This window comes from Mytilus californianus, unplaced genomic scaffold, assembly GCF_021869535.1.
Source record: "Mytilus californianus isolate M0D057914Y unplaced genomic scaffold, xbMytCali1.0.p SCAF_3, whole genome shotgun sequence".
NCBI lineage: Eukaryota > Metazoa > Mollusca > Bivalvia > Mytilida > Mytilidae > Mytilus > Mytilus californianus.
The window spans coordinates 109,160,196-109,175,862 of NW_026262679.1; the positions used below are offsets into that span (position 1 = coordinate 109,160,196).

The 15,667-nt window shown below is 32.1% G+C and overlaps 1 protein-coding gene across 2 annotated transcripts; it reads right to left on the minus strand.

Annotated features, from left to right (window-relative positions):
• Positions 1-741: 741 nt before the first annotated feature.
• Positions 742-15,630, minus strand: LOC127735758 (3'-5' exoribonuclease 1-like). 2 transcript variants are annotated; one of them, XM_052246056.1, is made up of 6 exons: positions 15,498-15,630; positions 8,707-8,944; positions 7,055-7,265; positions 6,043-6,126; positions 5,411-5,520; positions 742-1,205 (listed from the first exon to the last, which is right to left on the minus strand). In XM_052246056.1, exons 2-6 carry the CDS (start codon positions 8,922-8,924, stop codon positions 752-754), a joined length of 1,077 nt encoding a protein of 358 aa, XP_052102016.1. In that variant the 5' UTR covers positions 8,925-8,944; positions 15,498-15,630; the 3' UTR covers positions 742-751. The 2 variants fall into 2 exon arrangements, with proteins under 2 accessions (XP_052102016.1, XP_052102015.1); XM_052246055.1 differs by having other exon boundaries at positions 15,361-15,498.
• Between the last annotated feature and the right edge of the window lie 37 nt (positions 15,631-15,667).

A 15,667-nucleotide genomic window follows, 5' to 3' on the forward strand; every position in this document is an offset into this window, starting at 1 on the left:
TGTAAAAATGTATGGTTGACTATCAACTTAATTGCCAAAAAATATATCTAGACAAATCAGAGCAAAAAGTTTGGTTTTTATCATGTATATTTTAAAAGGTCTGATGTTTAATTGTACATGCAAAGGTGTTACCAACTTTATAAACTGATAAATAAATTGATGATGCTGTACAAAAGCAATAATACATCTGAACAAAATTTATTTATTTATAATATTACCAAATAAATTGTAAGTACATATTTTATGTATTTTTTACATCACATTTTTATCTTTCTTAGGGTGTAGATATTTAAACACATTTAAAACCTTTTTTTTTAGTACAACTATAGTGATGCTTTTCCAAGGAACCTGCCTTCATCAATATTTATTTAATAAGCTATACAGTATGTACTCTCACTGAAGTCCTCATTTTTAATAGATTAACTGCAATTTGTCAATATGATTCAATTAAGAGAATTTAGGACATCCATACAAAATATGATGCAATCACAGAAATCATACATTAAATATCACAGTCAACAGGTGACGGTTCTTATGTTTTTTTACTTTATTAGGAGAAACATAAACATTTAGATAAAATAGTTTAAGTTTTTTTAAGTAATGGTTTGAGAAAAAGATTGGAAAAATGAGTGACTTGTATGAAATGGTTGAATCTTTTTTTCACGTGTTGTTGAAAAGCCATAACTGGTAAATCTCATATAAGTTTAACTATGCTCTGGGAACATCATAAATTTACTTTTTATAAATTAAGTTAAGATTTTTGAATCCTATAATATTCCAATAAATCATCAACTTCTTCTGTTTCATTAGCTGCTCCATCATTGGTCAGATGCAAACCATCCATTGATTGGTTCAATTCTTCCTCACTTGTACCTCCCTGTGGAGAATCAGGAGAAATATGCTTGGACTTGAAAGCATTTTCATTTTTATCATAGTGTAGGTATTCATTGACTTTCAGTTCACAGCCATCTTCAGCAAGTCTAATGGCAATTCTTGCAATATTTCTAGAGTCGTCCAGTCCTGAATGTAAATGTCCTTCAAATGTCATTCCCAAATTTTCAAGCATATCATTCAGTTTCGTTCTTCTACACTGGTAAAAATTAGAATAGGCTTTACGTAGATTTATCCATTTTCCTCCCCATCGTGGATATGTTATCTTGTTTTGACGACACTGATGGTACATAAATCTACTCATGTCCCATGGCCTGTAATAAGCAGTAATTCTTTACAGAGAGTAATAAAACAGGCTGATGAAGTGTGTTTTAAAGTCTACAAAAGACTTTGAAAGGCTGTTGATTGCTAACCTAAAAATAACTTTAATAAACTGTTAACACAGAGATAGGTCTCGCCTATTTGTCATTTTGATAATGCAAATGTTGAAATTAAAATAGCAATACTTTAACATGTAAGTTATGCAAATATTCAAAGTCAATGAACCATGACTGAAGGTACAGGGCTAAACAATCTCCATGGAAATGAGATGTGCCAATGCTAATACAACTGCAAACCAAATACCATTGACTTTTCATAAGTCGTTCCCTTTAAACAAACCTAAACACAAACAGTAACTTGTAAACTATGTAAAAGTTTCAAAGCCAATGAACCATAATTAGGGGGTGGGGTTATATAATCTCCATGGAAATGAAACTTGCAAATGCCAATACATTTGCATACTGAATATTATTGACTTAACGTTAGTGGTTCATCTTAAACTAACCTAATCACCAACTAATACATGTCAACTAAGCAAAAGTTTCAAAGTCAATAAACCATGACTGAGGGGTAAGGACCAAATATTCTCCATGGAAATGAGATGTGCTAATGCTTATACAACTGCATACCAATTATCATTGACCTACCACTAACAGTTCCCCTTAAACTGACCTAATCACAAACTTATACATGAAAACTAAGCAAAAGTTTCAAAGTCAATAGACCATGAATGAGGGGGCGGGGCCAAATAATCTCCATGGAAATGAGATATACCAATGCTTATACAACTGCATACCAAATATCATTGACCTACCACTAGTGGTTCCCCATAAACTGACCTAATCACAAACTAATACATGTAAACTAAGCAAAAGTTTCAAAGTCAATAGACCATGAATGAGGGGGCGGGGCCAAATAATCTCCATGGTATTCAGATGTGCCAATGCTTATACAACTGCATACCAAATATCATTGACCCCCACTAGTGGTTCCCCATAAACTGATCTAATCACGAACTAATACATGTAAACTAAGCAAAGTTTCAAAGTCAATAGACCTTGACTGAGGGGGTGGGGCCAAATAATCTCCATGGTAATGAGATGTGCCAATGCTAATACAACTGCATACCAAATATCATTGAACTACCACTAGTGGTTCACAATGAACTAGACCTAATCACAAACTAATACATTGTTGATGCCGTCGCCATTGGAAACAGCATACCTATGTCTCGCTTTTTGACTCCGTCAAGGCGAGACAAAAACTGATTTACTGCCATGCATTTCACAAGTCTATGTAAATTAAAGTAGGTCTTAAAAAAAGAGTCAGAGGAACCAAAGGGACAACAAACCAGAGGCTCTAAAGAGCCTGTGATGCTCACCTAGGTTTTATGTGCATCTTCAACAACGGATTCTCTCCAACATTGCGGATAACAATAGAACTGATGAGGGCTATTCCAGAAATAAATATATGGGAGGGTTGGACGGCAGTTGATCTTTTTTTGTATGGGTGGTGGTGGTTGGAGAAAATGTATTAAATTGTGTAGGTAGTTGTTCTTCTCCACAACTTAATAAGTTGGGTGGTTGTACATTAACATATTACGATTTAGAAGCTTTTGCATATTAATAACATTAAATATGTATGACTTTACAAAAGGTGATGAAACAGGAATGAATCTTGGAAAAAAAAATGATGTTTTTTTTATTTTATTATATGGAGTTATTTCCCCTTAAAGTGGATTTTCTTTAAATATGTTTTTACTGATTATTGAAATACACAATAATTTATTTTAATTTTTAACTGCAAAAGAATGTCATTTTAATGAAAGAAGTACAGCTTGATTTTTTTTTGCTTTAAAAAAGTTCATTTTATTAAAAAAAAAAAATAATTTCTTAGTAGACCATTATTTTAGATTTGAACATTGTACTTATAATCAAGTTGTCACATCATTATTCTCATGCTGATGGCTAAAAGCACTCCTATATCATTTGCAGTCTCTTAATTGTTCTTGCTGAAAGCTTAAATCATCTGCAAGTGCTAATTAGCTCTTTTCAATAAATTCTGTTTGCCTAACAACTGGCTGTCTTTATGTGAAGACAAGAAATGAAGCCTGAATGAAGTCAAGTTGAGAATAATGGGCCTATCTATATTTGTCAATTGAAAAGAAAAATCTGTTGTAAAAGTGATAGCCACTCTAAAGTGCCCTTTTTATAGGAATGTGCCCATCTGTCCTCAGTTTCTAGCAGAACACTGTACTACATGTACCTCTGCATCAATCTATACAATGTAGATTCAATATAAAGTATAATATAACATTCATATATTATTGTTGGTCTCATCACTGTTTTGCGTATGGCATCAATAACATTTAAGTTGACAATGGAAATGCACCCTTCACAGCGAGCTGAGATGAGCCCATATCTCACGCTAGCAGAGTGAGATTGATGAATATAAAGGAAAAATGAACAATATAGAAAAAAGGAGGTTTATTATACACATATTTTTATTGGAATTGTATATATAATGATTGACACATACTGTTCCTGCAGTGCCTTTGTAAACTACTTGTTGGATTTTTGTTAATTTGGTGGAGGGGAATTTTTACTTGAAAGTGGAGATTTCTGGATTTCTGGCTTGGAATTTCCTGACCCTATTTACAAAGTTGGAACAGCCATACCCCATTTGGAATTTACCCTTTATATTTTGATATAAATTATATAAAAGTACAAAAGGAGATTAGAAGATTGAAAGTTTTCAGGCTAAGTATCCTAATTCTACAATACATTTATGTGTTGAAAGTCATTAAACATACATACTTAAAAGATATACTAGTATTTAAGTAGATCATATCAATTTCTTACACTGCTTTTATATTGACTTTCATTTTTTTTTTTAATTAGACGGGTGGTGGTATCAAACCTCTATTTAATTGTATGGGTTATGGATCGCCGAAAAATCTAATTGTATGGGTCATGGGCATTAAAAAAGTGCCTTCCAACACCCCCATATATTTATTTCTGAAATAGCCTTGACAAAAAGCTCTTTTTTGTTGATCTTTTATTGCTGATCATTTTTAGTGTTTACAGTTTCTATCTATCTTCTTAGTTTTTGCCCAAAACACAAAAGAGGGTTAAAAAAAATATCAATTAAAAGCAATCACTCCTATAAAAAGAGAGGCGAAGGATACCAAAGGGAATTCAAACTCATAAGTAAAAAAAAAACTGACAATGCCATGGCTAAAAAAGAAAAAGACAAAGAGATAAACAACAGTACACAAAACAACATAGAAAACCAAAGACTGAGCAACAAGAACCATAAACCAAACAAGAGTGCACACGCTGAAATGTCTAGCCTTCGTTACTAACCATTGATTTTATGTTAATAGTCCTAAATATAAAGCTTTACTACAAGTAACACATAAACTTAACATGATCCAAGAAAATGAGGTCAAGCTCAGATAAACCAAACGAGAAATACATGTACACCTTACAATCATTCAATAAAACAAACATAGTTGAGTCAATGACCTATTGCTTATAGTTTCTAAGAAACAGTCTTAGCCAAGAAAACATAACACTGACCAATGAACCATGAAAATGAGGCCAAGGTCAGATGAACCATGCCAGACAGACATGTACACCTTACAATCAATTTATGCATTAAATATAGTTGACCTATTGCTTATAGTATCTAAGAAACAAACTTAACCAGGCGGGGTCATCGAAATTTTTTTTTTAAACTAGATAACCTAATGACTATTGTGGTCAGGTTTCGTTAAATTTTGCCCAGCAGTTTCAGAGAAGAAAATTCTGACAAAGGTTAAGAAAGACAACAATGGATGCCAAGTGATGAGAAAAGCTCATTTGGCACTTTTGGCCAGGTGAGCTAAAAATCAGAAGTCAAAGAAAAAATCATCAATACAATGGGGAAAAATGAACTACAACAAAAAGACAAAAACCAGACTACAAAATACTTAAGACTGATCAACACAAATGCTATCAAAAACCTGGTGATCTATCGTGCTCTGGAAGGGTCGGTTGAATCTGCTGCACATGTGGCACCCGTCAAGTTGCTAATGGCAAGTACATATTAAGTAATGTCACGATTGATATAAATTTCCACAATTCAATCTTATAGATTAATTAATAAATATGATGACTGAATTTAACTTATGATATTGTTATCCAAGGTTATTTACCCATCAGTGAGAACTGCAAATTTATTTTTTGCCCCTAGATCATGTGATTTCATCCAATCCTCCATCCTTTTCAAAACTTTTGGAAATTCCTCAGCACTGTCAACTTTATCCTGAAGAAAGAAAGTATAGACTAGAATGCTGATTATTTTGTCACTCTATTCCAATACAAATTCATGATATGATTGACATTTATTCAAATAGAAACAGCTAGAATTCAGTGATCTAGTGATTACAGATACAACTGTCTTCAAGTATGAAAATTGTAAGGATGCTCCACATCTAATTATAACTAAATGGCATAACTTTTATCAGTCAATGTTAGATCACATAAAATTGTATTTGGAAATCTCATAGACAATCCTACCATATTGCCTTATTTCATATTGACTTACTCTTTATTGTCAATGGGTTTATGTGAAACAAAGATATGGTACATAAAAAATTACACAAATCTAAATTTTTGTACATTAAAGGAGAATAATTATTGATTAGTTAATGTCCAATTAGCCAAAATCTGATTTATTAACCTGTAACTTCTGATAATGCATTAAAAAGCATTTACTATCTGCAAACTGAAAATTCATAGCTCATCCAAACAAGTATTTCTAAAATAGCAAGAAATTAATAGTCACCTGGGTTATACCAGTGAGCTGAACACAGAATTCTGATAACTGTGGATTTATCCTTGGTTTGCAGTATGAATGGAACTCATCAACCTAATATGTATTGTGGAAAAATATTGTTATTATCATTATGTACATGTAATAAATAAATTTGGCAAAAGAATGAAATCAAAGGATGAGAGCACACAATGTATACATTTTGCAAGTCATCTTCAATTATATGGATTTTATTTTGAGTTCCTGTGCAGTTTTTCAATTATATTGTTGATATGCAAAATCATTTCTCCCCCCTCCTAAATATAAAGTTATCTTTTGAAATTACAGAAATTATAACTGGTTTCTGCTTCAAACTCAATTTTAATTTTTTCTCAAGGTTTGAACACCTACTTATCTAAAAAATAATTTTAGGTGAAATTGTTTTGAAGGATCAATATTTCTAAGCAATCTTTACTATGACTAATTTAAATTTATGAAACTTTTTCACAGAATAAGATTTCACATGCTGATGTTTTCCTAAATGAAGTTTAAATAAACAATAATGCATTTCCATTGGACATCAAGAAATCTGGATCAATATCCCTATTTGGCTAACCCTTATTAACATGATCAATTTTCAAGTTCTGATAGAGTAATTGATTGTTGTATAATGCCACTTTCAGCACTGTTGTTCTATTTCGTGGCTGTCATTTTTTTTTGGTGGAGGAAGCCAGAGTGCCAGGAGAGAACCACAACCTTCAGTAGGAAAACTGACAATGCTAGACAAATAAGATTGGTCTCAGCGCACCAGCCATGTGCGGGATTTGAACTCACAACCTCAGTGTTGACTACTTAGATCACTCAGCCACTGAGGCCCCATTTCAAGTTGTGACCACAACTTCATGGTAAAATACTCTAATAATTTGATGAAGCATTGAAGTTAGAAAAGTAAAGGTGAAAAACAAATTTATTGAAATCAAAAGCTGAAAATGTTTTCTTTTGGGTGTTAATGACTTTCTTCTTAATTTTTTGTCTTAAGACTCACCACTTGTTTGCTTTGTAAGCTGACTAGGATGACAGGAAATTCTATAATTTCATGGTCATAGTTATCATTATTCTCCTCACAGGTTGCCTCAAAATCTATTACCATTAAAAATTCTGGTAAACTCTTTTTAGGTGTTGGAACATGGGCTTTTGTCAGCTTCTTCTCTCGATAATGAGTCTTCAATCTTTTCTTTAAAACATCAGTAACACCTCTGAAAACAATATTCTAAATTACAAAATTAGCAGCTTTAACATCAATAACTGGAACATAATATAAAAAAGAAGATGTGGTATGATTGCCAATGAGACAACTCTCCACAAGAGACCAAATGACACAGAAATTAACAACTATAGGTCACCGTACGGCCTTCAACAATGAGCAAAGCCCATACCGCACAGTCAGCTATAAAAGGCCCCGAAATGACAATGTAAAACAATTCAAACGAGAAAACTAACGGTCTAATTTATGTACAAAAAATGAACGAAAAACAAATATTTAACACATAAACAAACGACAACCACTGAATAACAGGCTCCTGACTTGGGACAGGCACATACATACAGAATGTCTGCATTGTATTTCAAAACCATTTTCAGGAGGTTAACATTTCAGAGAAAAATAAGTTTCGTAATAGGCCTATTATTGTGTTATTGTAACAACAGGATGTTGTTATACTGCAGTAATTTTAGGCAGAATCGCAAGAATATCTTTTTGTGTTGTTTATTACAAAATAAAGAGTCATCCCAAGCTTGCTTCTCAAATTATATTTTGTTTGTCAACACTGCAAATATGTCAACATAGAGTTGTGGCATGAGCATGATGAGTATTTTTGTGGAGCAAGTGGGGGTTGACAAAAATAAATTGTTAATTATGATGATTTAATTCACAAATTTACCAACAGTTACAAAAAAAACTTAAGCAGAAAGCTACTGACCTTAAATTCTAATCAATTTAATAATGACATTAAATTGTAAATATGCTAAAAAAAATTAAATCTTTAGAACACGAGGCCTAATACAGAGCTTTTAATCCCTAGCCCCCCCCCATGACAATTGTAAATAGACAGAATTTTTTAAGATAACAAACCAATGAGATTTTCATTATCAATGAAATTGTTATTTAATGAACAGTAAGGAATAATTTGAAAGCTAGACAATCAAACTCTCTATCATGTCTATTAGAGTAATATAGTAAAAGAAATTCAAGAAGAGTTATGACTTTTTTGGTTCAAAAACTTTAAAAGTTTTAAAAAATCTGAAAGACCAAGGGAGATAACTCCACCTCCAAAATTATTTACCTGTACCAGTAAATAAAACATTACCTGTATAAGTATTACCCTTGACTGCATGACGTGAATGTAATTGATTAAATATGTATCATGCTTTTTTGCTTTGTGTTTTGTCAAATGGTTAGAAGTTTTGCTTCATGAAAGAAATACACCATGTCTCTTCATTTCAATTATCCCAATGTATGAAGACCATAGCAATAAACATTATCTCAATGCAAAGAATTGACATGAGTCTTTTTATAAATTCTCCCAATTCTAATATTACTTTACCTTGAATCAAGCTTTAATTTTCCCAATTTTAAAATTAGTTTACCTTGTTCTAAGTTAAATCAAGCTTTAATTTCCAAATTTAACAATACTTTACCTTGAATCTAGCTTTAATTCTCCTAATTTTGATACAAGTTCTTCTCTAGGCATTCTGTTGATTTCTCCATTGATGACAGATAACTTTTTGAATACAGGGTTACTGTACTGGCCGTCTTTGATCCCTTTTAAGCGATGAACTTTGACTGATGTCAACGAGGAGCTTGATCCCTCTGGCTCAACACCCTCATCTACTGACACTCTAGATCCTGATGACATCCTTACATAAATTATTTTTTCTAAAATAAAAATCATAATCATACTTTAAAGAATCATATACAGCATATAATATATATGTCAGTACATACAAAACATGTATCTCATAAACATGATAAAGACATATCTAGCGTTTTGATTCTGTTCATTTTTTCATCTCTTAAATGATGAGGCCTATCCTTTCAATTAAAAGATGCTGATGCAATAGCATTTTTGTTCATTGTTATGATTACCTGAAGGAAACTTTATGGCCAGCCTGAACTGAAAAGCTTAAGTTCAGTTGTTTCAGAAATTCAATGACTGACTTGTTAATTTCAAGACCTTACAGGAAATGCTTATAAACAAATCTTTCTTGACATCTGATTCTATTTCAGAGCTCTTTGTCATTTTTACAGTGCTTGAATCCAGAAATAAATTCAAAGTTAATAATATTTTGATTTCATATGAATAAAATAAGATGCAGTGTATACATCAATGAGACTTTCATATCCCATCAGGTCCCTAATGTGAAATCCTGTTCTAAGTGCACTAAGGAGGTCCTTTGCATTTTACAGACCCCAAAATAATCTTGTATTTGTTTTTCTTTTTGGTATTGCAGCAGATTTCACATTTTCAATATTGTCATAATTTCACTTGTAAATTTTATTCGGCACTTGTTAATTAAAGCAATTTTGTCATATATGACAACTTAATTGAGTTTTCTTTAATTGTAATAATAATGGAAAACAGACGAACCTGGACCTTGAAGAAAACAGCAGTAACAAGACAACTATCATACCATGTGGACAGTAAAGCAGTCTTATTTTTCTGTGTAATAAGTTTACAAATTGATTAGAATATTTTAAGGTTTACAGGCCCTAACCTAGGATTTTGGAGAGGGAGAAGTGATTTTCCTTCCAGGAGAGAGTAGGGGGGAGTGGTCAACTGCTTGGAGAAGTGAAATTCCATTATTGTTTCGGTTGCATTGTGTTTTCATGCTTATCTATGACATATATACATTAAGAAAATTGTTTATTATATGCAATAAAAATATACCTGCAGTGTTTTTATATGATTCTGTATATATATTGAAAACTCTTAATAAAATAGTAATGAAAATGCAGTTGTTATTTATTGAGTCATATCATTTGTACTGTCAATTTGAATTCAAGTTTAAATAAAATTTGTTGCTAGTATCTCACAGTGGAGGATCCAAAAATTTTCATAAGTGGGGGCCCACTGACTGCCTAAGAGGGGGCCCGCTCCGGTCATGCTTCTTGTTGAAGCTACATATATAATCAACCAAAATTTTCCCAGAAAAAGGGGGGCCAGGGCCCCCCTCTAAATCCGCCTCTGTATCATGCATTAGTTTCATGTACATCTACCTCAGTTTATTTCAAAAACTACTTTCAATTTGTATCTGATATCTTTTTTTTTTATCAAGAACTTCTTAAGAATGATTGGGCAATTTAATTTATATCACCACTTGTCATAATTTTGTAAAACATTATTGAATGTCCAGGACATCTTGTCAGTCAGTCAGTTTAATATGAGATTCTCGGGAATGATTGTAGCCCTATAAATGAAGATATCTGCCAATCACATATTAATTAAATGAGCTTATTTTTTTTATTTTTTTTGTTAAATGATATCTCTCTTATTAACAAGTTGGTCATGGAAATAAAACATGCTACTGACCACACGTCATATGTTTGCAAACAAATTATCCATCATCTGTTATTTTTTACTCTTTACATTTCAATTTTTATTCAATGAATAGCAAAAAATCTCCTGTTAATTCTCTGACACCCTTAACCTACCGAATAGTAAAACTAGTCGGCTCGTAATATACAAATATAAAACAAATCAGCAGAGTGCTTACGAACATCCTCATGGTGAAAATAATCATAAAATGATAACTCAATCAGTTGCTCGGATTCCCTTTTAAATAGTTGTGAATGTTAAATCCAAAGATGTTCAAAGTCACGTTGTATTTATTTCATTTAATAATAGACAGCTTACTATTAGTCCTTGGTTGTTTCAAAAATCTTGATTTTCCTTGTCAGTCACCATTTTTGTTTACCTGTGCGACTTGTAAATCACAAGTCGTCTCCCTTGTATAGATTTAGATAGCTACTTCACATTGCTATGAAGTCAGTGGGCTCATGAGTTTAAGCAATTTGCAAAATTTTTTGGGGACTTAAATCAGCATTTCGCCAGCAAATTATGGCCTGGGTTTTAAATTTCTTCCTGTACAAACCCAGTGGTAGGGTGGTGAAAGTACTGGTTACCGTCTCTTACTAAAACCCCTGATCATTTCCAACTTTTGTATTTTAAGCCGATGATTTAATAAGAAAGAATTTAAATTAGTTCATGCTCAAAATAATACAGCACCTTTTACTGAAACATACAATTCACTCGACAAACATTCCAACAAGTCAAGAGACTGATTCCTGACTTCCCATATGACACTTAACATTAAACCTCAATGTTCAATATCTCCTTCTTCCAACGACTGTTTCAATCTTTCTTACCAACTTGTTTAAATGCACTGAAAATGGTGTTAAATGTACAATAAACAAGATATATCTAAATTTAACAGAATAACTCATATGAGTCTGTAATAAACTGCTTCGCTGAGCGCAGCTGGATACAACCACAGAAGTCCAACCCTGAACAGTTGGGGCAAAAATGGACACAATATTCAAGCTTGATACAGGTCTGAATTTGGATTGTAATTAAATTTTTGACACATTAAAGGTTTTTGACACAGAATAAATGTAGTCAAAAAACTTGAAATTAGTTGTATGATTTGAATTTATATTCAATTGAAGATTTCTTGCTGTTGTGCAATACACTGTGCTGTTGCGCAATACTTAGTACATCTGTTTTCAGACTATATACAAAAAATTAGCAAAATAAATTGTGACCCCCAATTTTTTCCTTTGAAAAATTGACAATTTCTTAAATCTTGAGGAAAAAAAAAATTGACCACCCCCTTCCAAAACAAATATTTGAAGAGAATTTTCTTTTGAGGAAAAAAATTGCCCCCCCCCCCCCCAAAAAAAAAACTAGAAAAATGCTTGTTTTAGACCCTTTTTGCCCCTAATTCCTGAACAGTTTGGGCAATTACCCCCAAAATGAATCCCAACCTTCTACTTGTGGTATTGAACCTTGTGGTACAATTTCAGAGCAATCAAAATACTTATACACAAGTTATTATCCTTAAACTAGAAAAATGCTTGTTTTAGCCCCTTTTTGGCCCCTAATTCCTAAACGATAGGGACCATGACCCCCTAAAACAATCCCAACCTTCCTTTTGTGGTATTGAACCTTTTGATTAAATTTCATAGAGATCCATACACTTCAACTAAAGTTATTTTCCGGAAACCAAATGTCTTCGGACGACGCTTACGCCGACATGTGGTACATGTTGACATGGTTAGAGTTTGCAATGGTACCAGTTGACTTGCTTCTGATCTAGGCATGCTTAAGGAAGCTGATGATGAGGGTGGTTTTTAACGACCTTGACTACCCATGAGGGTCTTGCACGGTCAGCCCTGGCTTGAGCCTTTTTGGGCATTTAAATAATTTATTTTTACCATAAGGTAATTGATATAATTTTGAGTAACAAAAATAACTTACTTATATGAATAAATAGTAAAAATGAGCAAAAATTTGAAAAATAAATTAAATGAATAAATAAAAAAAATGATGAATAAAAACAAAAGATGAAAATAAAATTGAACTTAAATTAAATAAAAGAATATAAAAATGATTTTTTTTTATAAGAAATAAAAGAAAATAAAAAATATAAATCAATTGTTTTTAAAACAATTGTTAACGGTCTTTCCCCTCCGATACATAATTGATTAATTAATTGATTGATTGATTGATTGATTGGTTGGTTGGTTGACTGATATAGTAATTAAACACATGCATGGGATAGGGTCTCTTGAAACAAACGAAAAAGAAAAAAATGAGATCTTGGACCTCGTATTTAACAGATTGATTAATTGATTGGTTGGTTGGTTGATTGATTGATTGATTGAAAGTTTGCATTGCATTCTCTCTATCTATGCGAGGCATCAGACTTAACGTTAATATTCTGAGCCAACGTGGCTGCGTATTTGTACATCCCGGACAGCCAAACGGATGGCCAGGATTTCCTTATGAATAAAAATCCTTACATCTTCATTTTTTAAATGTTCTCTTTTTTCGACGGGAACTCTAACTTCATGTTTTTGAAATAGCAGATAACAAACGGTCTAGATCTTTAATGAAATGTGCAAATTTCTAAGAGTAATGTAACTCATGTGTAAGACTTTTCATGTTAACATAGAAAATTAAGTGTTTTATCATATCTTACGGCTGTATTTTAAAAAAACAGAATATTATTGTTTGATTCAATTTTTTTCAACTTTACCACATAAGGGGAGATAACTCAGATATAGTAACTTTTATACTATACAAATAAGGAGATGTGGTATGATTGCCAATGAGACAACTATCCACCAAAGTTCAAAAGAAGTGGATGTAAGCAATTATAGGCAACAGTACAGCCTTCAACAATGAGAAAAACCCATACCATATGGTTGGCTATAAAAGGCCCCGACATGAAAAATATGAAACAATTCAATTGAGAAAAGTAACGGCCTAGTTTATAACGAAACAATTTCAAAAAAACAAATATGACAGACATGAACCAACGACATCCATTGAACTACAGGCTCCTGACTTGGGACAGGCACATAAAGAATTTGGCGGGGTAAAACATGTTTGTGAGCTAGTGTTGTTCTGGTGATCGGAATAAATCGGAAATCAGTTGGTTGGGCTTAGCGATGTCGATAATTGATTGGAATTTTGTTCAATCGATTGTCGTTATACTTTCCAGACTTTTAGCATATCAACTTCCGGTCCGTTTCCGGTTTGCATTTTACATGCATTTTACATGCGCAGTCAAACAAATTGTAAAGAAAAATATCAGTAGATGACAATAACAATGTCAAACATCCTATAATCAAAGCCATAAGCAATTTCTTTCTGTACAAACGTGGTAAAAGCATTGACTTTGCAGATTGGCAATATGTTATTTAAAATAAATAACTTTTTATGAAATACTTTCTTTCACTTCCGGTACTTGAGTGTGAACTTCAAATCATTCTGATTTTCGATAAAATAAATTTTCGATAAAATATATTTGTTGCTACAGTAGAACGTGGTGCAAATTGCCTTTTATTAATGTTTCATCCATTTGTTGTGTTAAAAACGTCATATTCCTTTTCAAATTGCTTGTCAAACATCGTTAATTTTTGTAAATTTTCCCGGTTTGTTCGCCATTGAAATATATACGAATCATGGATCAAATACGGACCAACTATGAAAGAATTCCGTATTCTTACAATTGTATGTACAGACGCACGAATGACACAGCTGACATAAGAATAAAGATCACAAAAGTGAAAAATAGGCATTCCACATGAATTAACAGACATTGGTTGGATCCCCTTAGTTAAATGTATATATTTCAATGCAAATGCATTGTTTTATTTATTGATTAATTTTAAATTGCTCAAAGTTAAATACTTTATATATATATATATCTTTTTTTGAATGAGAAGCATTCAAATTTTGATGAAGCTATGTATTTGAAATTATAATGTGAGTGATACCATTGAAATTTAGAAATTTTAGTGTCATTGTTGGTAATAAAAGTTGTTATCATCAGACAAAATATGTTTAATCTGAATCTATATTCTAATTGATTCACTGTTTTAATTGCTTGATAAAATATGAAAAGGAAACTAAAGATCAAACATGAACATTTAAGACTGCTGAAATGGAATATATGCATTAGACATGTACAATGTGGCTGAATGCATGATTTCATATACAAAAAGAGCAAGGTATAATGATGCGATTATAACCGATAGTCGGTTGGTTGCTGTCAACGGATAATCAGTTGGTAATTTCAACTGATTATCCAACACTATTGTGAGTGCTCAACCCTCCCCCTAACCTAGAATGTATAATGAATTTACCAATTTTATTATGTAGCAAGAAAATGACTCAGGTGACCCCATTTTTTCTTTTTCTTATCTGAAAGCATATTATTAGAGCTATCTTCTCATATTTTATCTTAAAATTCTATGGTTTAGTTTTCTTTTTATCACACAAAATTGGGGTTTCCATGCATAATCTGACAATTTTGCACTACTTGTGGTGTGAAAAAAAGCCTTGTGACCCGAACTTTTTATTATATGAAAAAAGCATGATATAAAATACATTTTGACAATTTAATAAAAAATTCTATGGATTTTAATTTAGACCCCCACCCCCATCTACCTCAAGTTAAGGGGGGATAAAATCAAAAAATGGCTTTTGATTATTTAATTATGGAAAGGGGCATGACAATACTATTTGTATCTTGTTAATAGGGTAAAAGAAAAATGGTAATCACTTTTTGTAAGAGTTGACATGGAGTCGTTTCATTTTATGACAAAATGGACATGACAAATTATGCATGAACCATGCACCATTCCGGTATTCGTTGAATTTGTTTTACACTGTTTAGCTTTTTTTCAACATGATGATTACCATAGTAAAAAGCTGTTTGATACAATTTAAGAACAAAAATATATTATCTGTCTTCAAATATATAAATCAAGACAGAGTTATAATGTAAGTTCAACGTCTTATTGTTTTTGTGATCTTCTGTCTGCTGCTTCTCTTACCGCTTAGCTTCTGGAAAATAATATAATGTCTTC

Excerpts from the sequence above, each read along its gene's own strand:
- LOC127735758 (XM_052246055.1), bottom strand. Across the intron at positions 6,127-7,054 it reads GCTTACAAAGCAAACAAGTG|GTTGATGAGTTCCATTCATA; the intron begins GTGAGTCTTAAG and ends AATACATATTAG. Across the intron at positions 5,521-6,042 it reads AGCTCACTGGTATAACCCAG|GATAAAGTTGACAGTGCTGA; the intron begins GTGACTATTAAT and ends TTCTTTCTTCAG.